Source organism: Hippocampus bargibanti, linkage group LG13 (assembly GCF_051943395.1).
Source record: "Hippocampus bargibanti isolate YZ-2025 linkage group LG13, ASM5194339v1, whole genome shotgun sequence".
NCBI classification, from domain to species: domain Eukaryota; kingdom Metazoa; phylum Chordata; class Actinopteri; order Syngnathiformes; family Syngnathidae; genus Hippocampus; species Hippocampus bargibanti.
The window spans coordinates 8,165,458-8,193,378 of NC_142746.1; the positions used below are offsets into that span (position 1 = coordinate 8,165,458).

Here is a 27,921-nt window from a genome sequence, read left to right on the forward strand (position 1 = left end):
AAACTCAAGAATAACAATAACTACTTATTATATGTTTGGGTTGTTGTGCCAAAACTGTCCAATACTTGACAAATGTGTGATTCTAGTCGTTAATCGCTCACATTTTTGGGTGTGTACAGAATATTTAATTATATGATGAGATGATTATACCTAAAAAAACATTGAATTTCATCTAAGTGTTATCCTACCATTCCAAATGTAAGGTACCATATTTTCCGGTATATAAGGTGCACCGGAGTATAAGGCACACCACCAATGAATGGTGTATTTTCAAACGTTTTCCACATACAAGACACGCCGGAATGTAAGGCAATGAATGAAAAAAGCTTTCCAAATACGGTATAATATATACATATATTTGTCAAAAAAAACAACTGTCTAACTCTGACTTACAAGTCACGTCCAAATCGGTGTAAGAAAGCAATAATGATACAACACCAGTCTATTAGGATGATTTTTGCTTCCGGTTATATTAGTGGTCACCTTTGTAAGACATGAACTCCCCTCCCACTCCACCCCCTACACATGACTCCGAAATGTTTTGCCGCAGCGCATTTTTGACTGACAGTTTTATCTGAGGGCCAACATTATCTTCAAATCAAAAACAACAGCATAAACATATCAGGGAGAGGTTCCCATGCGTGTGTGTGCAGAAAAACCCATTGACTCCCGGGCCTCCAACCACAATGCGCGCATTATGTTTTTAACCCCAAAGACGACAAACGTGAAGCTAGTCGATTCAGATGACTTTTTACAATAGACAAGCGTGTCGAAATTTAGGGGTGTGCGACTTTAGTGTTGTAGTACCATGTTGCGCCACAATAATGCACTGAATGACCAAACACTGAAAATGCTACCTGTTAGAAAAGTGATCAAAGTAAGTCAGTAGCACGCAGTGTCTCCTAATCATCATCATCATCATCATCAGAATGCGACGTTGCGGCTCAGCCACTTTTAAAGCTGGCGTCGCCCGTCCGCTGCACGCGGGCCGCTATCATCTCCTTGGACGCCGACCGGCGCTCGCTAGCCAAACGCAGGAAGCACATGAGGTCGATGAAGGCGGTGGTGAGGTTGAGCTTGTAGCCGAATTCGCTGGTGGCGTAGTCGAAGGGGAATGTGTGGTGGTAGTTGTGGAAGCCTTCGCCTGGCAAAGGGACAGAGGGAGTCAAGAACGACGACTCGGGTGTGGGGATACTCACAACAAGCAGTATAAAAACAGTTGGTTACTGTTATTTTTATGTAGGAATAAAAATGGCAGAGCAACACATGTAAAGAGACACTAAAACGGTTCATATATTTGCATAAAACAGAAAGAAAAAAAAGAGGAGGGAAGCATTATTCTTTTTTTTCTTTTGGCCTTTTGGACGTTAAAATAATAATAATAATAATAATAATAATAATAATAATAATAATAATAATAATAATAATAATAATAATAATAATAATGTCCCACCTATGGCGCTAAAGGCGACGATCCTGTTCTCCCGGGGGTTGATGGTGTGGTCATACGGCCTGTTTCCCCACATGTGCGCGGCGCTGTTGACCAGCCAGGTGGCGTTGAGCCCAACGGTGTACCTCAGCAACACGGGCAGGAAGTAGCCCACCAGGAGGGACTCGCTCCAGAAGTACCAGGGCACCAACATGGGCACCAGGAAGCACAGGATCAACACGGAGATCTTGTAGTGCCTGAAATCACGAGTGATGAGATATTCTTCTGCCGAACATTTATTTCCCATAAGAAAACATAAAAAATTTGAATAATCCGTTCCCAGGTCCCCAAAAAAACATACATTTCTACTAAATAAGCCTTAAAACTACACAAAATAGACCTTATTTTATGTTTAATAAATGTCCTATTGTATAGTAATTAAATAAATAAACTGTACTATATAATAAAGTCTTTTTATTTACATTTGTGATGGTCGTTGATGTAGTTGCATCTTGATAATATCCTAGTGATGCGATAATACCCTCACTCACACTGTCCCCTGTTAGTTGCTTTTCGTTCATCCAAATCAACAGAAGTTTTTCAACCTCTTTTATTGCCTGAGACCGTTGCTTAGACAACACAGAAACACCCTCAGCCACACGTAGCAATGTTCGACTTAGTGTACTGGTAGTGGGACGCTAAATCACACAAACGCACACCTCGATGGTCTCCTTCTTCTGCTCGACCGTAATTTTCTTTTGTGTCCTCTTCGGCTAAACACTAGCCTGTGGTGGGGTCTTTTTCAGTCCCATAATAGCAAAAGTACTCCACACGATAACAAACCACGTCTGCACTCAAACAAAAGAGGTGTGGCGCTATTTGACGGTGCGGTTTGGTGTCCATCCGCCGAAAACCACTCCGCCAGCCACTGTGGCGTTGTGTGGTTTTGTTTGTCCGCCGAAAACTAGTTTGTTAGCCAAGACTATATGCTCGCGAATGTAATGTTCGTTATTATTATTATTATTATTATTATTATTATTATTATTATTATTATTATTTTGTATTTTTTTTTCACAACCGGACCGAGTTCTTACCGCTTTTGGAACATGACCACTTTATCAGCCTTCAGGTCAGACAGTTCCACTTTTCGTCCCTTCTCCATGACATCGGGGTGTTTGCGAACCAGCAGCCATCCAATGTGAGCGAAGAAGAAACCCCGCTTTGCGTTGTGCGGGTCAGCGTCCGTCTCCGAATATTTGTGATGGACACGGTGGTCCCTCGCCCATTCGTAAATGCCGTTCTGAGTGCGAGAACAAAAAGGCAGAGCGACATATCGGTTTCATGATTTAAAATGATCGAAACATCTATATATTCTAATTTATGTTTTGGTGAAATCGGCTCTTAGTTCATGAGGTTAACAATACCAATTTATGATATGGAAATTAAACGATTGGCTTGAATGCAATGCAATAAAATTTTGTGTCAATGCACACTTCAGGGTTACCAAAAAAAAGAAATTTTCTTAACAGTAACAACTCAACCAAGAACCATCGAAAACAATGACCAGGATGGAACAGGAATCATATTTTTTATTGATAATTTATGGGTCACGTTTAGCTAGATTAAGTCCTGTAAATCCTCTCCGGGGTTCTAGGTACCAAAGGTTCCACTCATCATCGCTTTTTACTGCGTTCACGACCGTGATATGTTAAATCCAGGCAAATTTCACGAACGTGCATGTCTGCATATCATTTCTTTGCCACCACCTCATCGCAATCATGCCTCACAGTGTTAGCGAGTCTAATACCTGAAAGGCCATTGAGTTTGCAAGAGCCAGGAAGACCCTTAGGGCCGCTGATGCCTTGTACGATCTGTGGCTCCATAACCTGTGTGCACCCGCCGTTACGCCGAGGGCACTGAAGAAGAAGCACACGGCAGCTGGCGGAAAGAGAAAAGACAACGTTTCATCGTTGGACTGACTATGAGGTCAGGTGTGCAGTTTGTTGTTGTTTGGATGCGTCGGGCGCAAGAATGCAGGGGCCCATCTGGCAGCCAAAGACAAATTGTCTTGTGGTGCCACGAGGGCCACAATGGAATGTCTATGAGAGTGTTGATTGTGCTTTGTCTTCCGCTGTGAAATGATGTGCGGCCCGGCATTGCAAAGACAAGGGGGAAGAGGGGGAGGCGGGAAAGGGAGGGTGGGTGTGGAGGGGGGAGACTGGCGACAAAGTGAGGACTGTTCTGGAATTTGTGAAATGCACCCATCCGTCGGCTATGGAGGCTGCAACTTTTCCAAAATGATTTGGAAAATTGGGAACATTTTGCGGCAGCAAATTCATTCCAGCGCACCTAAAAATAACTCTTTTTAAAAAAGGGTGTTGTACATTACATGCATCTTATAAAATCTAAACAATGAGAATATCACCATATAACCTACTTTTAGAAAGTTTAAGTCCTGTGCATACTGTAGAGGAGGAGTGTCAGTCATTTTTTGCTGTGCTCCACATTGTAATTACGGTTTCCTCTCAGGGGCCGTTATGAATTTGGACAAAACATTAGAATGTTTAATCTCCTCCATATATTACATCAAGAGCGCACAACAAATTAATGAATAACTAATTTTCAAATCTGAAGTCAAGAATAATGAGTAATGTGGTTTACATATGACAATTTGAAATTTTGATTGGGACTTTAGCAAGCATCATGGCACTTGACATGCTTGATTTGCTTTCGCGGACCGAATAAAATGACATGCCGGACCAGATTTGGCCCCCGGGCCTTGGCTTTGACACCTGTGCTGTAGAATATCCGTGTGTGGGCTGCATGGTTTTAAATCATGTTATTGTATATTTATTTTTGGTGTGAGTGTTATCAGGAACTCGAGTCTGCGTGTGCGAGGCTGAGCATGAGTTGTGGTACACAGAAACCCCTTGCGTTTGTTTTAATTTTTGTTTTTGCACAAAAAAATGCAACATTATTTTGAAAAAAAGCGCAAACCGCAGTATCCTTCTGTGAGATGTGCGCCTTTAAGAGGTGGGATCGTGCGGGAGGATGTGAGCAAATATCTGGACGTGAGCTGTAGTTGGCAGCAGCACATGTTAATATAATAAAATTTTTATTATTTGATATCATCAATGTTGCATGACGCAGAGTTATTGTGTACAATATGGACATTGTAGGCTACAAATACAACCGCAGTAACCTCACTCACCCACAGGAAAAATATCCTGTGTCTGTAAAGTGTCCTGGAGAGTTTTGAAAGGCGCTTATAAATGAAATGTATAATTATTATTATTCATTGTTTGAAAACAAAACTTGAAAAATATATTTCATCAATAATTAAGAAGCATCCCTTTTCCCCTCATCAGTCTGCGTGTACGCATTAACATTAAGACGATAAATGAAATGTATTATTATTATTATTATTATTATTATTATTATTATTATTATTATTATTATTATTATTATTATTATTATTATTATTATATAATGACATTTTGAATATTCGTCTGTGTAAGCTCTCAGTCGTACAGGAATGGTCCATCGATGAGAAGGTTTCTTCAGCCGTCATCTGTACTTTTTTTAAAGGTTTCGGACGTTTCACCTCCTATCCAAGAGGCTTCGTCAGCGAACTAAAGTCTGACTGGGCATATCGGCCCTATTTATATATTCCTAATGTCCTGACATGACGGTGACGGACACAGCTATGATAGGTCCCTACTCTCAGGTTGGGGGGAGCAGAGGACCACTCCCTGTGGCCCCACTGATTGTTCCTACATTCCTGACTAACGACTGGCCCATTTCCCCCACATTTCCCACCGGTATCACCTCATCAGCATTACGAATGTTGCCTAACCTGTTTTTCCTAAGCAGGCTATTGTATAAACAATCCAAATTGAACCTCACCCCACCAGACCAGAATTTTGTTGTTTTATAAGAATCGCTTCTTTTACCCCCCTTTCAAACCATCTATGTTCTTTCGCTAAGATTTTAACCTCATTGTCATCAAATGAGTGGTTGCTAGCTTTTAGGTGGAAATGTACTGCCGATTGAGGCCCACTTGTATTATCCCTGCGATGTTGATAAAGTCTTTTTTTGAGAATTTGTTGAGTCTCCCCAATGTACTGCTCTTTACAATTTTCATTCTTACAATGTATGGAATAAACTACATTACTTTGTTTTTCATTTGGCAGCCTATCTTTTGGATGCACTAATTTTTGCCTTAACGTGTTTATCGGTTTGAAATAAGTAGGAATGTTGTGTTGCCAAATGACTCTTTGTAATTTTTCAGAAACTCCTGCAATATAAGGTATAAGGCCTTACCTTTTTGTATCTTGAGAATTATTGGTTTCATTCCCTATTCTTTCTTTCTGACATTTGTTGAATGACCACTGAGGGTACCCACAGTTAGTGAGGGCTCGCCTGATATGTTTTGACTCCTTTTCTCTACCTTCAATGCTAGTTGGTATTAGTTTAGCCCTATGCTGGAGGGTTCTGATAACTCCTAGTTTGTGTTGTAAAGGGTGGTTAGAGTCAAAAAGTAAGTATTGGTCAGTGTGCGTAGCCTTCCTAAAGACTTCTGTTTTTAGCGCTCTGTCCTCTTTTATAATTACTTTACAATCCAAGAAGGCGAGTTGGTTCTCTTTAATGTCCTCACAAGTAAATTTAATGTTGATGTCTACCGAGTTGAGGTGATCTGTGAAGGATTGAATTTCTTGTTTTTTAATTATGACAAAAGTATTGTCCACATATCTAAACCAGTGTCTAGGTTTTGTCCCCGGGAAGGATGTGAGGGCCTGTTTCTCCATCTCTTCCATGTACAAATTAGCCACTATGGGTGAAACTGGTGAGCCCATAGCACAACCACGGATTTGTTTATAATTTTTTTCCCGAAATTGAAAATACGTAGTATTAAGGCAGATTTCCAATAATTGGCAGATGTGATCCGGTTTAAGTTTGGTTCTTTCATGCAGAGAAACGTCCACCAGCAGTCTCGTCCTCACCACTGAGACTGCTGCTGGGGTTGGGACAGATGTAAAGAGAGAAGTCACATCGTATGATGCCAAAGTTTCCTCAGGTTCCAATATGAGGTCTTTGATCCTCTCTACAAACCCTGTGGTGTTCTCTACGTGATATTCTGTGTTACCAACCAACGGAGCTAAGATAGTTTTTAAATATTTGGCTACATTGTATGTAGCGGACTCAATGCTCCAAACAATGGGTCTGAGGGGGAACCCTTCTTTATGTATTTTTGGCAGGCCATAGATACAAGGCGTGGCCTCTCCCGGGTATAATCTAAAATACATCTGTTTGTCTATGTGTTTTCCTTTCTCTAACTTTTGGAGACAGTCTATCATTTCTTTCTTGTATCTATTGGAAGGGTTTAGTTGCTCATAAGTGTTAGAATCAATGATTAACCTGTTTATTTTGTCTTCATAAAGGGGAGTAAAAGAAGCGATTCTCATAAAACAACAAAATCCTTCATTAAACCGGTCTGGTGGGATGAGGTTCAATTTGGATCGTTCATACAATAGCCTGCTTAGGCAAAACAGGTTAGGGAACATTCGTAATGCTGATGAGGTGATACCGGTGGAAGTGGGGCAAATGGGCCAGTCGTTAGTCAGGAATGTCGGAACAATCAGTGGGGCCACAGGGAGTGGTCCTCTGCTCCCCCTAACCTGAGAGTAGGGACCTATCATAGCTGTGTCCGGCACCGCCATGTCTGGCCATTCGGGATATATAAATATGGCCGATACGACCAGTCAGACTTTAGTTCGCTGACGAAGCCTCTTGGATAGGAGGCGAAACGTCCGAAACCTTTAAATTTGTACAGATGACGGCTGAAGAAACCTTCTCATCCATTTTGAATATTGTAAATGTACAACCCATCCACACGCCTTCAACCAACATTCTTAATCAAAATTATACAATGTGTTCATGTTACTTACTCCAGGCGAGGGTGAGTGCACAAGCGGTCGGGATGAGGTAGATTCCATAGAGAGCTCCGGCATGTAGCATGGCCATGAGCCAGATGTTCCTCCATACCAGCGTCCTGGGGAGGCTGAGTCCTCCTTTCCCCACGTCGGTGTCACCAAACACATCCTCCGTCGACGTACCAGCGCTCTTGCCATGAGGGCTGCTCTCGGACATTTGGCTGCAGGGATTCTGCACCTACAGAGAGATGAAATGAAAGTTTGGTTCACATTCGCCTGCAGGAAGAGTTTGGCTCAGTGCGCGCGTTTGCGCCTATGTGCTCACTGTGCAGAGATCCAGTCGAGTTATCGTGGAAATGGCGCGTGTCAATGAATGAAGTCCTTATTATGTGGCGCGTGTGCGTGCGCAAGCGTTTCCCCAAAGCCTATTGGCTTCTTGCTTAACTGATGTTAACTGCGTGTGTGATTGCATTAGATTTAGCATTGTTAACATGACTTTTACATGTTGATCTTAAACGGCAAAACTGTGACGTGTTTTTTGTGGAAGGGTTTGAAAGTCCAAATAAAAACACATTTAAAATTATGAATGGTTGAAGTTTGGCTCCCCCTGTTGTCTGACTTCTGCAGGGTTATTTTGCACAATTTAGTGTTTTTTTTTTGTGGTTTTCAAGTTTACAAAGTTATCCGCTTTTGCACCTCTTTGATTCTTCCAGTCGTTCTCTTGCAACCTCATCATGACACTCAAAGCTGAAATTCGGAAAAGAATGCCCAAAGGGGGCATCATTCATTCATCCATCCATTCATCCATTCATTCATTCATTCATTCATTCATTCATTCATTCATTCATTCATTCATTCATTCATTCATTCATTCATTTAAAATTTAAATCACAGTTTAGTTTAATGAGCTCTTTTATTATCATTTTATTTATGGATGAAAAGGTTTCTTCAGCCGTCATCTGTACTTTTTTTGAAGGTATCGGACGTTTCGCTTCTCCGGGTCATTAGAAGCGAAACGCCCAACACCTTCAAAAAAGTACAGATGGCGGCTAAAGAAACCTTTTCATCGATGGACCACTCCTGTACGACTGAGAGCTTACACAGACATTTTATTTATGGTTTTATTGTTCTGGTAATTATTGTTCTTTTAATTGTAACGTGTCATTGGCTGCTTTGAAATGCGCTTGTAAATTAAATGTGTATTATTATTATTATTATTATTATTATTATTATTATTATTATTATTATTATTATTATTATTATTATTATTATTATTACTACAACTTGACTACAGTTCGGGGAGTAAGTAGCATAAGTTTCAATTGACTTGAGAAAAGCATGTGACGTCATTGGTTCCTTGGCAACGACCAGGCGTCGCCACCCTGGACTCCACGAGTGCGCAGCAATTCTTCACTCCTCTTGGTGAAAAAAAAAAACTAAAAGGCCCCATTCGCTGCGAATGCACACGTGTGCAATGGGGGGCTGTTTATGGAGCGCAACAATCAACATATACTTGCATAACTGCCGGCAACGTACGTAGGAACAGTAGCCGAATTTGGAAGCGTACAAGCCCGCAAGAGCGCCGCTCGTCTTCGGCCAGCAACTGCCGCAACCATCGCTGATTTCTGGACCCAACATGGCCGAGGACGACAGCGAGTGGGTCGTGGAGAGCATCGTGGGCTACCTGGGAAGTCCCGAATGGGTCATCCCTATTGCGGATTTCATGGAGCACAAATGCACAGGTGACATTTTGCACACACAGACACAGCAGGTCATATTGTGAGTTTTGTTTACGTTTGCGCGGAAGCTCCATCAGCCTCCATTGTGGCTTCAGTGGGGAAAGCTAATAATGCGCGTCAAGTGATTTACATCTCGACTATTGTAGAAATTTTGCCGCCAATCGGTATTGTAAATTCGAGATATAAAAAAAACCATGTGATTATTTTCTCTAAACCAATAACGGCGTGAGAGTCATTAGCGGTAGCAGTAAATGAATAAAATTAGGTTGGAAAAATCAAGTGTCATTAGCTACTACCTCTACTACCCTCCATTTTGGCTCAAGCTAAGGCTAACGTGAGTTGTCTGTATGGCAAGAGGCATGTTCGCATATTTTATCTGTGTGTCTACTAACGTACGCGCATTGTAATTGAAAATATTAGTTTTCAAAACAAAACATTATTTTCCCAAAGCCATGAAACAAACCTGAGTGAATAAATGCAGCAGTTACGAGATGAATACTCAATTATTTTCCATTAGTTTGGCTTTGTATGTTAATATTTGCACGTTTTTCACCCTGCCACATAAACATTATTTTTTTTCCAGAATTTTACCATGATAAACGAAACCATGTCTCCGATATATCTGTGGAATTATAACAGAAATATATGTCAGTGTTGTGCTCATTGAAACAAACCTAGATTTCATTCAAAGAAAGTACATTTTTGACTTCATTGAGACGCTTTTAGTTCAGTTTTCGTAACGTATTTATTTTCTATTTTTATAATAAATATGTCTCAGGTTCTGGTAGTCGGAGGTCTCTTTCCTGCATGTTATCGATGTTTCTCTCCTCTAACACACCTGATCATCTTCAGGCTGCTGCAGAGCTTACTGATGAGCTGACCATTTGAATCAGGCGTGTTGGAGGAGGGAAAGAACAGGTATCGCCAGTCTCCTGGGAATTTATTAAATTCTCACAGAACAAGCAACGAAATTGCATATTTATATGTAACACAGAAAGAGCAACAAAGACTGTTGTCGACTTGGAATTTATTAAATTCTCACAGAACAAGCAACGAAATTGCATATTTATATGTAACACAGAAAGAGCAACAAAGACTGTTGTCGACTTAACGTAAACTAAGTGGTGCATTAGCACCACCTAGCTAACATTAGCACGACTGGATACAGCCGCGCCACATTGAGAAAAAGACTTGCACAAAACTTGAACTAAACTTTCAAAAGCCGTTCAACTGTAAGGTTTTGTGTGCGTCTGAGTGGCAATGGCATAGCGGGGAGTAAGGTGACTGACATAAGAGGGTACGGAGCAGTTTGACTGAATGTTGATGGCCGATGTAAACAAAAGCTTAGCTTTTATGGGGTCTCTATGGTGACACGCCAACATGTTTTGTTTTACGATGTACATTGTGATATAAATTGACATTGTAATTCAAGTTAAAACATATCTTACGTTTTGCTGAAAGAGGCGCGTGATAAAGACAAGAATTAAGAGTTGAAATTAAGAGAGGAAAAAGTACTTCTTTCATCCTCCATCTTGGCCTCAGTGGCTAAAACTAATGTTAACACAATGTAGCGTTCTTAAAACGTTGAACTGTTTTTCAACGTTTTCCCCACCCAAGTGACGTCAGTTTGAAAAGTAGCAGTTAATTGTTACAATCATCGTGCAATAGTGATACCACTTACGAGATATAATGATCAAAAGTGTCTTGTTTTTCTTTGAAGAAAACAACGGAAAGAAAATGTGAATTTGGACACCCCTCATTGACTAATGTCCATGTCGTTGCATTTCAGTGTTTGATGATGAAGATGAAAATAAGTTAGCGTACACGGAAATCCATCTGCAGTATAAAAAGTTGGTGAGTACAGCTGTTTCTCCACATGCTAACAATTACTATATCGAAATATACACAAAAAACTTTAAATGACAAAACTTCCTGAGCACAAAAATCTAATGTTATTAACAATATACATGAATAAAATAACGTGTCATAATTATCCAAATAAGACTTTAGCAAAACTTATGCATTTGTTATTTTCATTCTTAAGTTAATTATGAACATTTCTATGGAATTGTAAACGTAAAGTAACACAAATTAAAATGATTAAACGGCAATCAATAAATGTGTCACTGTACGAATCGATGTAGGTTTTACATTTTGAGTCAAACTACTCAATATAAATTTCCGAAAGTATTGAGCTACAACTTTGGACTTTTTTTCCACAGGTTGAGAAGCTATTGGAGAATTACATGCAGGATGTGGGCATCAATGAGCAACAGTTTTTGGATGCATGCACCTCCCCTTTTGCCAAGTCTAAAACTGTGCAGGTCCACAAAATTCCTTCTCGCACAAAACCCGAGAGCTGTATTTGTGACAATAACTGGGAAAAGTAAAAGACATACCTTTTTTGCTTTTTATTCTGCTTCAGTCTGTGTTCCAGCCAGTCCTTGCCACAGATGACTTCCAAATTTTTCGCACGCTGATGGTCCAGAAGAATATGGAGTTACAGCTTCAGGCTCTGCGGGTCATTAAAGAAAGGAATGGTAAGTTAGGTGTTCGCACACTTTGAACAATACTTTAAGATTCTTTTTGAACCAATGATAGTTAGTTGAAACCCAAACAATGCTAAGAAATGAATCAGTTGACAAGCATCATAAATTAGCAAAATCCTAATCAGATACATCCTAATAAACATTTACAATGGTTTATCAACAATTATATGTTGAACCTCCCCACTTTCCATATAAATAAAAACACGTAAATCTACAGAAAGTGAGTGAATGTGGCTGGTAAACAAACATGCCCCCCCCCACCCCTCTAGGAGCGCTCCCCGATTGCTTGACTGATGGCGATGACGTGATGACAGAGCTGCAGCAGCAAGAGATGAAGATCCTGCAGGAGGTCCTCAAGTAAGAATTGAGTCATAGTAATTCCACAAGTATTTTTTTTTAACATGAAAGCGGAAATATCAATTACAGCTCAAATCAATGTTCCCCCCACTTCCCCAAAAAAGCTGATGCGTTGTGCGTGGGTGCGTTGATTACACTTAATATATGTGTCATGATCTCATCTAAGTCGGCCACAGTGCTGTCCCGTTCTCCAGATAGGATTTGGCGAGCAGCATCCTGACCCAGAACAAACGTCTGCATTAAGCTACTTAGGCTCAGGCTACTTTCAGGAGGCGCCATTGACACCAGTAGCAAGCCGCTACTGAGGAAGAATGGTTATTTTGATACTGGAGCCTCCCCAAATCCAAAACAGCACCGTCGATAATTGGTTAATTGGTAAAGATTAGGTGCGCCATCTTCTGGAGTGGTTTGGGATGACTGACAACACTCCAGGAGAAATAACACCAACACTACCCATCTTCAAAACCCAAATTGAATGCATAATACGAGATTATACCCCTTGTTTGAAACCTTATTTTAAAATTGGAACCCTAGTTTTTTTAACTCAATTAAAAAACTTTGAAGGTGTCGGACGTTTCGCTTCTTATCCAAGAAACTTCGTCAGCAAACTAAAGTCTTACTGGTAGTTTAGGCCCTATATATATCCCTACTGTGCAGACATGGCGGTGTCGGACTCTGCTATGATAGGACCCTGCTCTCAGGTTGGGGGGAGCAGAGGACTACTCCCTGCCACTCCACTGATTGTTCTAACGACTGGTCTGAATGCCCCACCTCCACCGGTATCACCTCATCAGTATTCCTAATCCTATGTTGCCTAAGTAAGTTGTTGTACGAACGATCCAAATTGAACCTCACCCCACCAAACCGGTTTGATGAAGGATTTAGTTGTTTTATGAAAATTGCTTCTTTTACTCCCCTTTCAAACTATCCATGTTCTTTCGCTACGATTTTAACCTCATTGTCGTCAAATGAGTGGTTGCTAGCTTTTAGGTGCAAATGTACTGCCGATTGAGACCCACTAGTATTATCCCCGCGATGTTGATAAAGTCTTTTTGAGAATTTATAATACCATAGCACATTTATTATACATGAAATAAGGTATATTTTGTGTAGTTTTAAGGCTTAGAAAATTAGAAAGTAGAAAATTATGTTTTATAGGGACCTGGGAACAGATTATTCTCATTTTAATGGTTTCCTATGGGAAATAATTTTTTGGGATACACACCTTTTGCCTTACACACTCTGTCTGGCAACCAATTAAGTTTGTAAGCCAAGGTATCACTGTATTTTTTTTTGACTAAATGAAAATCCCATTAAAAACAAACATTTATATTTATTTATTTATCGCACGATGGGGGACAGAGCTTTTAACTGCTCTGCCCCCAAACTCTGGAACTCACTTCCTCCAAACATTCGTAACATTGATTCTCTTCCCACCTTCAAGTCCCATGTCAAAACCCACCTACTTAAAATTGCTTTTTCTGTGGAGCTCTTTCTCTTGTTTCTATTTATAATTGTATTCTATTTGTGATTATATTTTATTTATTATAGTACCTATGCTTGTCTGTGACTGTAAAGTGTCCTGAGAGCTTTGAAAGGTACTTAAAATGCAATGTATTATTATGATTATGATTATTAATTTTATAGGAATAATAAGGAATTTATCAGCGTCTGCTACACACGAGCTGGCGTCTGAAAATGAAAATGGCGTCTGCTACACGGGAGCTGGTTACGTAACCAAGTCACGTGACCACGTCACGTGACCAAGTCGACCAACGGCGCGACCGATACAGATTTCGATAATGGTGGTACTGTATAGAAACCCCTAAGCAAATATCAATTCACCTTAAGTATCTTTTGTATCAATATAAACATAGCAAAATGGCCGGCGGGAGATGAAAAAGAGCACCGTAGTAACCGGATTATCGTATAAACCACGAATCGTACTAAATGGAACTAATTATACATAAAAAGACTAGAAATGCGCACGGGAAAGGAAAATAGTGTCGTAATAAGCAGTATTATCAATATAAACGATATCGATATAACGAGACTTTACTGTATTACAATTCCCGTCTACAAGTTTTAGTACGCCATACATTCTTTTAAATGATTTAAAAAAAAACGCTAAATTGGGCAGAAATGTAAACAGCTGACGCCGCATGCGCACGTTATGCTTTTATCAATCCGACCTTATGCAGCGATTAAAAAAAAAATATACGATTGAGGATGACTTTTGCTGGTTTGCCGTGACGATAGTAGCGATCGGCGGCAGCATTGTCGTTGGCTACCAGCAGTTGATACAAACGGGATTTGAGCCAAAATGGTGTGAATATATAATGTCAATTACTGTGACAACACGGTGTATCCCTCATTTTAATGTCGTTCTTCTACTTGCTGATATTTTAAAAGGTGAAGTGTGAATTTAGTTCTCAAGAAATTGGGTACCAACAGAACACCTTTCCTTCAACATCAGTGAACAAAGGGTGTGACTTGCTCCTTGTTTGTGTGTCAATGTCTAAAGTAAAGCAGTTATTCTTTCAAGTAACACACGCACATTCATTCACATCACAACTCCCTGCCTTTTATCACTGTCATGACATTTATTATCCACATGATGGCGCAGTAGAGCGAGTGAAGCTCCATAATGTATTGGCCAAAAAGTGAACCATTTGGGTGGAAAGCCTTATTGCTTCATGAGGCCTCATTTTCCCATCATTACCATGGTGAGAAACAAGATTTTTTCCCGCATCTGATGCTGTTTTATCTCAACAACCTCCTCGTTCCTTTTTCAGAAAGTCCAAAGAGGAGTACGAAGAGGAAATGTCGTGGAGGTTGCTGCTGGATGAGGAGCGTGCGTGTTCGACGTCTGCTGGTGAAGCACAAGATGGCGGCTCTGGCCAGGTCAAACGCCAACCTCAAATCAATTAAATTGAGCGGACGGTGTTGATTGGTTGAATATTCCCCCCCCCCCCACCTCTCAGGCTGACAAGAGTGGCCCAAATGCCCACCGAGCACAAATGACAGATGGGAAGAGTGCAGCTGCGCAGTCCAATCAGGTTTGCACCCCCAAAAAATAAACATCTACGCTAATTATACATATTTTGAGGACAATATTTGTCGTCATTTTCCAGGTCAACGGTAAAGCATCCACAAAAGCCGAGACCAAGTTGGCCGTCACGCCTGATGTGAAGCATTTAGAAAAAAGCAGCTTGTCCTCATCTTCGACACAAACCTCCGGTAAAGTTAGTCACATTTCAAGTTGATTCGACGTAATATGTGGTAATATGTGGGATAAATGCACGCGTAGACGGCACTAATTTGAGCAAGGAGCCACGAGTCGAGCCACGAGTCCTGCCGCCCGTGAAAGCATCCATCAGCTCTGAGCAAGCCTGGCTGGACGAGGCGCACCGGGAGGCCGGCTTTGCTCAGCCTTATAACGTGAGTCCTCTTTGGTTTTGTAATGACGCGTTCCTTTCCTTTATTATTAATGACGACAAAAAGACGAGGCTGTCATCGTTGATCCAAAAAATGTTCGCTTTATTTTCTTGAATCAAGGCTCATCAAAAGAAGAGAGTAAAAGTGAGTGAGTGAATATAACTTTGACACTGGCCTTTTATACTAACACGAAACACAATGTGAACATGCTCTGATCACATTCAGAACACGATCTTAACGTGTGACGAAACACGATGGGATCATGTGACTTCAAACGTCACATGACTTCAGAAGATCTGTCAGTTTCATCAGGTGACTTGAGACGATCTGTTCAGGTGACTGCAGACGGCCTGATCAGGTGAATTCAGACGTCCCGATTAGCTGAATTCAGATGATCTGATGAAGTGAATTCAGACGTACCGATCAGAAAAGTTGTCGCTCCGTGCTTGACTGTCTTCCGCATAGTGCTTACCTCAACACGTCGTGGCCTTTTTTTAACGGACTAAAGACAGGATGACTAATGGAGCCCATCTACCTCAATATCGCTAATAAATTTACATTAAGTAAAACAGCAATACCTATTGCACCTTTTTCAAATTGTAATGATACAATTGTGAACAACAACAAAAATCTATCATTAAATGAAATTTCTTATGGCTCTAACACTTACTCATTTCAATGTATGGCTTTAAAATATATAAACATATATAAAATCAACCTTCAACTTTAAATTATTAAAAATACTGTACATTAAATAACCTTATTTTGGGCTATTTTCAAGTCACTGGCAACCTTTCTTCACAGAAAAATATTACAAACAGCTCTCCATAATTGTGACTGAGTGGATGAAGTTGTACATATCTGCAATTACATTAACATTCGGAATAGCTTTCTGAAGACGGACCATTTAAAACATCTCTCGTGTAAGTGCACCTGATGTTCGGAAAAAAAATCCAAGGTTGTGCGTCGTCTGTCCAATCCACACACATGCCAGCAATTCGTTGTCGTCAACAGGAGCTGTCGGTGTCACAGCAAGAGCGTCTCCAGCAGAGGGCGGCCTACTTGCGGCAGCAGCGTGACAAGCTGCACGCTCTCAAGAAAGACCGGACCACCAAGCAGACCTGCGGGCCCGAGCAAGAGACACCTTGCCCTCCTCCCATGCCTGCACCTCCTCCAGCCTCTGTGAGTCCTACCGGACACGATGCTGGTCACAGTTGATTGAGACACAACATTTTTTTTTCTTTCTCCCAGGAGATTTCGACGGAGGAGCGCAAGAAGCTGCAGAAGAGAAAACACCTGGCCGACAAGCTGAAAGAGGAAGTCATCAAGAAATGAGCTCCGTGTGCAATACCAATGCAGTCGCATGTATTTATTTTCACACAAGTGGTAATGCTCACCTTTGTTCTCCCGTTAGACGCAGTAACCTCGCACAGATCTTCCTGGATGAGAGACGCTTTCACACTTTGGGCGGTAGAACTGGGAATTGAGTCACTTGAATCTTTCGGAGGTGCGTATTCACGCTTTCGGATAATTATTTGCCACGCAGAGAAGCTTGATTCAGGAGGCAGGACCACAAGCTGATGCCAATTCGATCCAGCTCCACATAAGCATTTTCGACGCTGTATTTTTCTTTCCTTTTTGGAACAACAAAACCATGGCGCGATTGTCAGATAAATAAGCAGTTGGTTGTAAATATTCTAAAGGCTGTGTGAAATTCTAAATTATAGTGGAGTATTAATGTTGCAAAATAGTTAACACCAATATTGTATAGCTAGAGATGCACGCTATTCGGAAAAATCTATCTATCCATCTGCGGCTACACAGATGGCAACAAGTCAAGACCAAGGCAGTACTTAAAAGAGGCCAGCGTGAAAGCGGTTGTCAAAAACAAAAAAATGGAGCCACATGTTTGCCACCCCCTGCTGTTTTAGAAACATCATGGGTCCCAATTATGGACCCAACTATGTTTGTATTAATCGTGTCGCAAGAAGTACATCGTGTAAACTGCATGTAGTGCTGTAGATGCAACAGCGCAACTGCATCAGAAGACGCTTAGTCCCGATGTTACATTATATCGGTAATACGCTTGTGCTTTTACGTGTTTTTTTGTGCATAATGGCGTAAGAATATACAATACTTTTAAGCCCCGATGATGCACCATGAAGTACTCATGCAAGATTCCACATACTATGCTCTCGAATATATCACCTTTTGTAAAGTGAATTGCGTCATGTAATGCTTTCTTCCCCCTCTGGTTACGCTCCAGAAGTGGGATTAGGTAACCGGTCTGAAATGTTTTTAGGAGTTTCTACTTGAAGTGTTCCCCATCCTGCCGCCTTCAAATTGCTTCCCAAGCACGCAAAGCACAATGATACAAGCTATGGTCACGTAAATAAGAGTCCATTCGGTGGTGACATTTGTATAAAAATTGTGTATCAAATAAGATTGAAATTCATGTCAAGTTACAAAGTGGTCAAAACGAATCAACAGTTTGCTTTGAAATGAATTCCCCTTGGTGACAAGGACATAGAAGTTGAGCCGTGTTGGCTTCCGAAAATTACGCTGCAAAAACAACTTTACTGTCGTTTTAACGTGATTACTTCTTTTTTTAAATCAGCATTTGCAGATTTACATTGAATCGAATGAACAGGACCAAAGGAGAGAACAGCGACACCACCTACCCCCCCCCCCCCCCTAAAAATGCAGGGTGGGTGCGGCTGTCGCCCCCCCCTTCCTTTTTTTGTCTTTCTTTTGAACTGGGAGAGAGATCACAGGGGGGGGGGGGGGCAATGTTAAAACGGAAGGGTGGAAAGAAGAAAAAACATCTGTACAGTACTTTTTCAAAGTCATCTGAGCTCATTGGTCGCACGTGTGCCTTCCTTTCCACGAACAAGCGTCCTAACAACGACAGGGTTGTGAGGAGGGGTTGGGTAAGGCGGTCTGTGGGGGAGGGGGCTAGTCCTGCTAGCTTGACTGGCCTGTGGCTCAGTTCATTCACCGGCGGCCTCCATTTTGTCAATCAGTGAGGCGCTTCCCTCCGGGCTTCTGTAACTATCACAACCAAGCCGAAACAGGGAAGGGGGGCCGGGGGGGCTTGGCACTTTGATGATGAGTTAATGGTTAGTGAGGGTGGGGCCCCATCCTATTCTCGAGCAGGCCAAGAGCGTGGCAGACTTCTGGGATGTTAAGAACTTAGACGCGGGCGCTTCCTCTGCGATTCCGTTTCTTCTTCCTCTTCGTCTTCCTCCTCTTCGTCCTCATCATCGGGATAGTCCACCAAACCGACAAGGGGGGTCTGAAAGACAGGCGCAACGTGAAATGTTCAGGGGAGGGAGGGCTTTTTTAAAAAATGTATTGATGTTTTTACAGCTGCTGCTATGGTTAAAATGCTTTCGAAAGACATCATCTCGTATGACTTTTTTTGCGGCGTCAACGTTGTGGCAATTTCAATTTGCGCTGGAGCTAGGAAGCTAATGATTGCTTGTCAAATTTCCTTTGACTGTTCTGAGAATTGAGCCAACATTTAGGAACAACATCCAAGTTGGCCCAACAATCGCCAAATGACTTTTGGAGCGTGTGTCATTAATTACCTTGACTACCGGCGAGGCAGGAAGTGTGACTGTCTTGACCGATGATGCGCAGGTGTTGTTGGGCGGCGCGGGGGGCGAGGTAGGAGGCGGCGCTGCAGATTTGCCGTTGTTCGCGCCGGCTGAGAGGAAAGGGCAGCGTTAGCTCGACGTGTCCCGGCCGATCGCAATCCAAAGAAGCCGGATGGTGTGCTGACCTTTTTTGGCCTCCATGTACTTGCCGTAGTCGTCCGAGTAGTCGTCTTCCATGCGGCTCTTGTCCACCGCCTCGGCCTCGTCGTCGTCTTCGTCCTCGTTGAACCACAGCTCTTCATCCTCGTCCACCGAGCGAGCCTCTCGCCGGTATCTGAAAAAGTACATCGACATGAGGGTTGTGGCAAGTACCTACCTGTCATATTTTAATTGAGGTTCTCAACAATCATCCCAGAGTCCCGTATTTTCCGGTGCGTAAGGCACACTCCCAATGAAATCAAACCTTTTCCATATAAAATGTGCACCTAAGAAAATAAAATGCACACCTTCAATTAACTATAAAAGTTTTCCAAATATAAGGCAAAGCTCATTATAAGGTGCTACAGTAGAAGTTGGGGGGAAATGGCTTCAGTGGCTGCTGACAGTAGTTGCGAGTGACCTGTTGTGGCTCACTATGACTTCACGTAAAAGGCGCACCTGCATATAGGGCGCAGGGTCATCTTTTCAAGTAAATGAAGGGTTTTGGATGTGCATTATACACCGAAAATACAGTACTAGGATACAACTTGCATTCATTTTTGGATTGGATTTCTCACAAAAACAACAAAAAAAAACCTCATTGGTTGTTTTTTCAGACACTGATCGTGTGGCGATACCACAAGACACAATCCGCCAATTACATTTTGAAGAATGTTAATTTACTTTGAGATTTGAGACAATTTAGTAAAATTCACAAGGTGAAAAATAACTTAGTGTTTGAATGATTAAAGAAAGTCAAGTGCCTTTGTGGACTTTTAACTCATTCACTGCCGTTCCTGAATTTATTTGGGAATTGAAAAGCATGATGTGGAGTGCCATTCCTGAATTTGTTCGGGTTTTGGTTTTTCTTGCGGTGCCGATAAAGAGCTGGTCAGACCTGTGGCAAAGTTTTTCCCTCTCACAAGGGTGCAGCTTTTGCACTTTTTGTACAGCTGCCTCCATTTCAAGCTCAGATAACGTCAAACTCATATAACTTAGGAATGAACTTTTTTTCTGATGAAAGAAGAGAGTTGAAGGTTTCTTACACCGAATTGAATATTTCTGTAGTCCTAAAACTCAATATTGTGTGGGTCATGCAATTTGAATGAAAATGACAAAAAAACATGGCACTGGAGTGGACACATTTTTGCGCATCGTCTTGCAGTGAATGAGTTAAGGATCGACAAGAACCCTGAAACATAAAATAGGACTGAAACGCACTCGACGAGTTTTGATTAAAGGCCCAACAACAAGTTGAGATAAATAAAAGAACGACAGAAAAACAAAAATCATGGTTTAAAAAAAAAAAACACTTGAATTTTGTTGTTTAAAAAGGAGTTTTGAAATGAATGAGATAATGTTAAGGTCAAATCCAGTTCACCGACCGGTAAAGCTTATTACGTATTTGAGGTCCGTCCTGACATTTCATCCAACACCACGACATCTTAAAAACTCCTCTTGATCGTACAAAACGTTTAGCCGCAAAATGAAGCGTGTGCCCACCTGGTGAGTTTCTGACTCTGTCGGTCTTTCTCCTGCTCGTAGCGTCCCTTCAGTCCCTTGAAGGTCTGCACGTACTCAATGGGCTCAAGTGCTTTGTAGAAGTTATCCACAATGTGCGCGATGAGGGACTTGACGTCCTCCTGCGAACAGAAGACGTGAGACCAAACCCTCGACAAATCAGACACGCCCCTTTCTCACACGCAACGCACCACTTTGATGAACTCAAAGAGCTCGATGACGGCCGAGTTGAGGAGGTTGTATCGCGTGCCGTTGTCCAGCAGCGCGTTGATGACCGGCTCAAACAGGTTCCCTTTGATGATGTAGCGGTTGTAGTACTCGTCCTTCAGCCCGATGATCCGCCGCATGAAACGCAGCGCGCCTTTGGCACGCAAAAGACCCAAACAAGACGGTAAAGGAGCACCCTGCGATTGGGGGGGAGGGGGGGGTCCGTTTGTTGACGTGCGCGCTTACAGAGGGCAAGGAAGGTGTGCTTGGAGTTCATGAGCACCAGCACTCTCCGCAGCAGGTCTTTGTTCATGATGTAGGTCTTGATGTGGTATGTGTGGTGCTCCACGCAGAAGGTCATCAGCTCCAGGATCAGAGCCAGCAGTTGGGCTGTCTGAAAATTATCTACGGGGGTGGACGAAAAAAAAAAAATCATAAATGAATGAATGAATAGAACAACAACAAACGAAGGCCTTACCTGTACCTTCCTACACGCACAAATAAATAACATAGAAAAATAATAATACACAAATAAATAAGGCACAAGATGCAAATGTTGGAACTGATAGGCACACCTGAACAATGTTGAAAAATGACCTCACATTGCAACATACTTTGCATAATACCTAATGACATTTAACCTGCTAAATACCGCATTCATTTACTTTTATGCCAAACGTGTTCATGTGAAAAATCAAAACAGTATCAAATAGGTTCAAACGGAGTATGTAATTAACAATAATGAATGTGGCAAGAAACAACATTAATGCATTTGAAAAGGAATTTATCTGTGTCCATATGAACACGCTCGGAGTAAATGGGTTCATTAATTTTATTAACATTAAATGAAGTATTCAAAAATAACTAACACACTCGCTCTAAAACCTGATTAAAATAAAAAATCTAAATAAAATTTAAACTGCAACGAATGATTCCAAAGTTCAACAATCCTGGTCTATATGGCATCCAACGGTGAGCAGTTATTGTATTTTCCAGTATATAAGGTGATGAATGGTACATTGTCAATCTTTTTCCATATACAAGGTGCACCGGAGTTTAAGGGGCACCTTCAATTAAGACTATTTTAACCTCAACGTCGTTGTGAGTTTCTGGTTTGTACTGTATTTTGCATAAGGCGCAATGGAGTATAAGGCGTACCCCCAACGAATGAAAAAAAAATGTCCATATACAGTAAAGTCTCGTTATATCGATATCGGTTATATCGATAGTACTGCTTATTACGATAATATTTCTATGAACGCAAGGAGAAAATTTACATGCCGCAGGATCGGATATATCGATAGTCCGGTTATATCGATATTTTTTCGGACTCCCGAGAATATCGATATAACGAGACTTTACTGTATATAATATATAAATATATAAAAGTTTTCCAAATATATGACACACCAGATTTGAAGGCGCTCCTGCAAAGGCTGGGGTTACGCGCTTCACATCTTCCACAGGGGAAAATCGAGCCAATGTGTCATCTTTTGAAGAACATCAAGGCGTTTGAATGTGCCTTATATGCCGGAAACTACGGTATTTTGAATTAGCTCCAGTTAACTCTCACGCCCCCATTTCTCCCCCCAATAAGGACAAGTAAAAAAAAAAAAAACATTTTATCATAACCGCTCTCACCTGGACACACGGGGTTGATCTTGGTGGATGCCTCTTGCAAATCTTTTGAAGAGAACGGCGAGTCAGAACCTCCTTATGTCACACGTGTTCTAATGACTCTTAAAAGACGGCTGTCGCCAGCTTACCATTTGAATTCTTGTCGTGCGCTGTGTTGGCCAGCAGAGGTGCCGTTAAAACTTGCATGCAGTACTTGTAAAAGAAACTCAGGAACTCCGTCTTCTCCGTTTTCTGCGCGAAAAGGTTCATTAAACTTGCGCAAAGGGATGCGCACATGGCCTCACAAATGGGTCAAAAATCATTTGAAAGGTTTCAAATCTGCAAGCGCGCTGACATTGGTGGAGGCCAGCATGTTCTCGGGGTCGATGAGCGTCCTGAGTAGACCCATCAGCTGGACGGCGCCGCCCAACTCGGGGTCAGAGTCGCAGATCATCTGCTTGATCACCACGTTGATGAGCAGAACATCCTGTCAAAACATATGCATATTCAAAAAGAACTAAATAAAGTGCATCTCTAATTTGAATCAATCACAAGATCTAGCTTATTTCAGGAGTGCATTCTTGGACTGAAAAACACTCGAAACATTAAGTCAGCCGTGATTTTCCAATGTTCTCAGGTGACTTTTCTCAATTTCAACAAACTGTTTGCGGTCAGACGCTTACGTCGTCGGTTTGTTGTAGTTCCTGCATGACAAACTCGCGGACCATAGAGGGGCTGAATTCCACCAGGTAGGAGAAGATATCCGTCGCTGCCGCCCTCACATGCAGGTCGTCCATTCCCTGAGGTGAGAAAACAAAACCAAAAAAATCAATAAAAACGCACATTTCTTTTCACCCTCTCCTCCCATCAGCACCGGATTTTGCTCACCATGACTATTTCCAGCGCGGGTAAAATACCGAGATTGGCCAGCGTTTTGAAGAAAGCGTCCCTGTTTTGGGGCTGCAACGTCTGCGAGAAGGCGCAGAATTCCTTGACGAAATTCACCTGCGGGGGAGAAACGGGGGAAGTGATTTTACACTTGGAGGTTGACCACTGCCGCGTCGCGCGACCCATACTGGTTTTCATTAGCATCAATCCAACCCGCTCCGGTGAGATAGTTTAATAATTGTTTAGTATCTTCTGAACTGTTGTGAGTTGAGGCACGATGACTACGAATAAATAAATAAAATATGGTCGAAGGTAGAAATGACGCGGGATATTACAATGTGACCTAAGTGAGAATTAAAAACAACCTTTGTTGGCACTCACAAGTTCTCGCCTTTTGCTCTCCTCCGTGCTTTCGTCTGTGAGCTGTGCAAAAACTTCTGTGAGGAACTTCTCGTCCTCCTGCGGCGAGCAGAAAAGAAAACGCAGTTAAAAGGCTTCCTCCATCTCACAATAATAAATCGACGTCATTGCGGCCTTGTTTATGGGCATAAAAAGCAGGATTGATGAATTTGGAACGGCGACCTGCAACGGTCATCTGCGCCTTAATCAGGCTTCCCAATATCTAAAGCTTAGGTGCAACAAATAACAGTACTGCCACGGAGTGGATCAATCTATCATTAAAATGCACCAATGTGCTTAACACGGCAAATGGGCTAACCATTTGTTTCATAATATGATTACTGTTTTGTTTTATTGCACTTGACTGGGTGTGAAAGGTGAAACAGTTTTGTGACAAAAAGTCAATACATGGGTCCTCGGCTCATGATGGTCACAAAAAGTAATCTTTAACTCAATCACTACCATTCCCGATAAGGCGCTGGTCAGGCCTCTGGCAATGTTTTTTTTTTTCCCTTCCACAAGGGAGCAGCATTTGCCTTTTGTACAGCCGCACCCACTTGCGCCTCATATTCCAGAACAAAATATGTCCGGCGCCACCATGTCTGGACATTAGGGATATATAAATGGGGCCGATACGACCAGTCAGACTTTAGTTCGCTGACGAAGCCTCGTGGATAGGAGGCGAAACGTCCGAAACCTTCACTTTTGTACAGATGACGGCTGAAGAAACCTTCTCATCAATGGACCACTCCTGTACGACTGAGAGCTTACACAGACGTAGAAATAAATATGGTAGAAATGAACTTTTTTTTCTGATGAAAGAAGAGAGTCTAAGGTTTCTTGCGCTGCGTTGAATATTTAATTGAACGCTTTTTGTTTTTTTTCCCAAGATGGCGTCTGAGGAGGCAGCCGTCAGCAAGTGCTCTCATGAGCCTTGCTTTTTTTGTTGTTTTTGTCTTTTTTGTGTGTTTTCTTTTGTCACTTTGTGTTGTTGTGCGTCATGTGGAACAGATATGGATTGTTTTTCAGCATTTTTAGCCACGACATTCATCAAGGAGGAGACTGTGCAGAGCGGTTGCGCCTTTTTGGCAGTAATAATATGCCAGTGCTGTTTTTGAATGGGAGGAATGTCGGTGCCATTCGACTGCCATCGCTGGACACCAAAGGGGCCATTGTGCTTTTTTTGCAAAAAAAAAAAAAAAAAAAAAGGAAGGCAACAATCTGCTCCACCAGACTTTCATGCAGTTTCTGCAGACATTCGTGGGCATCGATATTTGCGAAATAACGAGTTCGTACCTGCAGCATACTGACAATCTCCACCTTGTTGAAGAAAATGAAGGAGTTGAGCGTGGAGAGGAAGTTCTCCTCAAAGACAGACGGCGTGGGCAGGATGATGTCCTGAATGTACTGCACTCGGTACGTCTGGTGGATCTTCTGCCTTAACTCGGAGTCCGTGATGGGGATCACCTCCTTGAACTTGGCCGTCTTGGTCAAGAACTCGCGGTGTCGCTTGGGCTGGACCAGCGCCGGGTCGTACTCCAGGCAGCCCACCACGTCCATGATGCAGTCGTCTGAGAACATCACCTCGAAGAGGGCGGCCTTGTTGAGGAAAAGGACGCCGCGGACGATCTCGTACAGGTGGTGCAAGCCCTCCCGGTTGTCCAGGTCCTCGCAAACTCGGAAGTGGCCCAGCAGTTTCTTGAGGTAGTCCTCGCCCATGAGGGCCAAGGCCAATTTTTCCCGCCGAATGGGCGACGACAGCACCGACGTCACCAGGTCGGCGATCTCCTCCAAGTGGCTGAGCTCGCAGGGCGGCAGCTCCACCAGGTGGCTAGTCTCTGGGATCTCCTCAAAGCGCTCCTCCTCTGACTCGTCGATGGGGTCCTGGGTGATGTCCAACGCAGGGTCTTTCCCTTGTACCTACATGAGGATGGATGAAACAAACACAAGGAATACATTAATCTGTGTTGTGGTAAATAACAGAGTATCTAATTTGTAAATGGTTTTGATCGGATTGTTTCTGGCAAATAAACTGGTGTGAACGACTCTTTCTTTAGTGTATTTCAATTTCAAAACTTTGACTTGCGGTCTTCTATGCATTCGTGCCCACAACTTCACAAAAATTCTACTGAGCAAGTGTGATGTAAACATAATCTCATTGCAACAAAACAGCAAAGAAATCTGTAGCTGTAACTTTTCATGGCTCATGAAAAACTGATGTCAACACGTCGACAGCACGTCTTAAGCAATCAATTTACAGAGACACTAAAGAAATTAAATTTCAATATCGTAAAGGATTAAAGCCTCCTGACTAACAAAATGAAATTAAGCAGCAAAAACAGGTACCATTGCAATTTGAAAATTGCATTCTACTACATTTCAAAGGCGATTTATATTGGACAATTTGTAACATCCACACCACGGAGCAAAACAACTGCCGCATTGAGAATTTAAAACTCCAAGCGTGGAGTGATCTCATTAACTTTCTTTAACCCCAAACAATATTTCCACCCGACTCCAGTTTACCTGACAAATCTTTTCCCAGATCTCATCGCAGCCCGCCTTCTCCTGGAAACTCAAAGCCAGGTCATAATTATCCGCCTCGGACCAGACAATCAGTGTGTCCTGCACGAATAAGGAGGAAAGCGCTTGATTTGATGTCATAGGTATATTAAGTCATTGAACTATTCCTACAGTCAATCATGAACATTTTTACGAGGGGCATCTAACTGTGCTCGACAGGTCTTGCTCGTAAGTTTAATGTAATTCGTAATGAATTGCATGTGGTTCACCCTTGACTTGCAATACAGCCTTAAGCACAGTCAAATCTTGTTAATAATAGATTAACGTAGACATAAAACACAGCAAATGTGTCTTTTACTGCCTTTGTGGCTCGGTCAAGCAACAACGACACTTACCTGCTGTTTCTGATAGGCAGTGTTGGGGCTAATCTTCGACTCCAACAGCAGTGACCCTAAAGTAAGATGCATAGAACAATGTTATCGATGTGACTTGTGATTAAAAACAAACCTCCGGCACTTTTAGGGTAGTTGAGTCACTTTTGAGTCAGAGAGAGAACACAAACGATAAATAGCATCGGACAAAAGGCGAGTGGACGTGTTAAATCACCACGAGCGTCTTTCAATATGAAAGAAGACTAAACGTCACAATATTAAACCGCTTGTTAAAAAAACAAGTGTGATTCTTTGAAAAAAATAATTAATTAATTTCATGTGACTCGAGGACCCCCACGCTACTCCGATCGCGTCGAATGCTAGCGTGGCGATGCTATTACCACCAGTCTGTAGTGGTGGTGGTGGTGTGGTGGGAAACTCACCGTCCGATTCAGCCCGAACTAGTAAAGATATTCCCTTCAGTCGTTCCACAAACGTCGACGAAACGTGCCCAGTGCCCCGGTCGTCCCACTGGCGGTCTTCGTTGAGCGTATAAACTTTCACCCGCCGCCGAGTGTCCGACATTGTGAACAGGGAAGGGGGAGCTAGCAGGCTAAGCTAGCTGGATGCTAACAAGCTAAGCGAGGCGTCTCGGTGTTTTCCTCCCTAGCCTGACAACTTTATTGCCGCCCGCATGTTCCGCGGCACGGAAGCGGCGGGCACGAAAAGTCGGCGGTGGTGACTACTACTGCTACTTAATCGGCATGCCCGCGGCCACGGCGCACAAGTTGAAAGATAAACCCCCTCCCCTCGTTTGAAGGAGGAGAGGAGGTGGTGGACACAGGAAACACAACTCCGACGGCCTCCTTCCTCGCTAACGGCCACGGGGCGCCATCTTGTAATCCGATCTCGTGAGGTTTTTTTCGGTCGAAGTGAGTAACACAACTGCTAGAGGGTGCTGGAGGAACAAAGTCCATCAACGCTACATACCTTAACCAATAAAGTGGCAGAGAAGATTAACAAAATTTAAGGCAACGAATTTGTCATTTCTTTTGATTATTGAAATGTATCGAAATGCCATCAAAGTATTTAATATTTTGTGTTTTTAAAGGGAGGGCCTTTAAAAACACAAAATATTTTTTTCCACGAGGAA

General features: G+C 42.2%; 3 protein-coding genes across 5 annotated transcripts; 1 reads left to right on the forward strand and 2 right to left on the reverse strand.

Annotated features, from left to right (window-relative positions):
• Nucleotides 1–199: 199 nt before the first annotated feature.
• On the reverse strand, nucleotides 200–10,567 carry scdb (stearoyl-CoA desaturase b). 2 transcript variants are annotated; one of them, XM_089012195.1, is made up of 6 exons: nucleotides 10,550–10,567; nucleotides 7,378–7,600; nucleotides 3,237–3,367; nucleotides 2,524–2,729; nucleotides 1,454–1,686; nucleotides 200–1,144 (listed from the first exon to the last, which is right to left on the reverse strand). In XM_089012195.1, the coding sequence occupies exons 2-6, from the start codon at nucleotides 7,577–7,579 to the stop codon at nucleotides 945–947; spliced, it is 972 nt and encodes a 323-aa protein (XP_088868321.1). In that variant the 5' UTR covers nucleotides 7,580–7,600; nucleotides 10,550–10,567; the 3' UTR covers nucleotides 200–944. The 2 variants fall into 2 exon arrangements, with proteins under 2 accessions (XP_088868321.1, XP_088868320.1); XM_089012194.1 differs by lacking the exon at nucleotides 10,550–10,567 and adding an exon at nucleotides 7,688–7,810.
• Nucleotides 8,730–18,391, forward strand: cfap36 (cilia and flagella associated protein 36). Of its 2 annotated transcripts, XM_089012192.1 has the most exons (11): nucleotides 8,730–9,104; nucleotides 10,891–10,955; nucleotides 11,324–11,425; nucleotides 11,527–11,641; nucleotides 11,920–12,007; nucleotides 14,803–14,911; nucleotides 14,992–15,066; nucleotides 15,142–15,247; nucleotides 15,318–15,448; nucleotides 16,460–16,627; nucleotides 16,697–18,391. In XM_089012192.1, the coding sequence occupies exons 1-11, from the start codon at nucleotides 8,999–9,001 to the stop codon at nucleotides 16,778–16,780; spliced, it is 1,149 nt and encodes a 382-aa protein (XP_088868318.1). In that variant the 5' UTR covers nucleotides 8,730–8,998; the 3' UTR covers nucleotides 16,781–18,391. The 2 variants fall into 2 exon arrangements, with proteins under 2 accessions (XP_088868318.1, XP_088868319.1); XM_089012193.1 differs by lacking the exons at nucleotides 16,460–16,627; nucleotides 16,697–18,391 and adding an exon at nucleotides 16,250–16,388.
• ppp4r3b (protein phosphatase 4, regulatory subunit 3B) lies at nucleotides 17,857–27,679 on the reverse strand. The gene is made up of 16 exons (XM_089012190.1): nucleotides 27,212–27,679; nucleotides 26,793–26,848; nucleotides 26,401–26,499; nucleotides 25,171–25,794; nucleotides 23,857–23,934; nucleotides 23,476–23,592; nucleotides 23,271–23,387; nucleotides 22,943–23,074; nucleotides 22,737–22,839; nucleotides 22,612–22,653; nucleotides 21,217–21,375; nucleotides 20,955–21,124; nucleotides 20,746–20,885; nucleotides 19,230–19,378; nucleotides 19,036–19,154; nucleotides 17,857–18,740 (listed from the first exon to the last, which is right to left on the reverse strand). Exons 1-16 carry the CDS (start codon nucleotides 27,351–27,353, stop codon nucleotides 18,630–18,632), a joined length of 2,358 nt encoding a protein of 785 aa, XP_088868316.1. The 5' UTR covers nucleotides 27,354–27,679; the 3' UTR covers nucleotides 17,857–18,629.
• Between the last annotated feature and the right edge of the window lie 242 nt (nucleotides 27,680–27,921).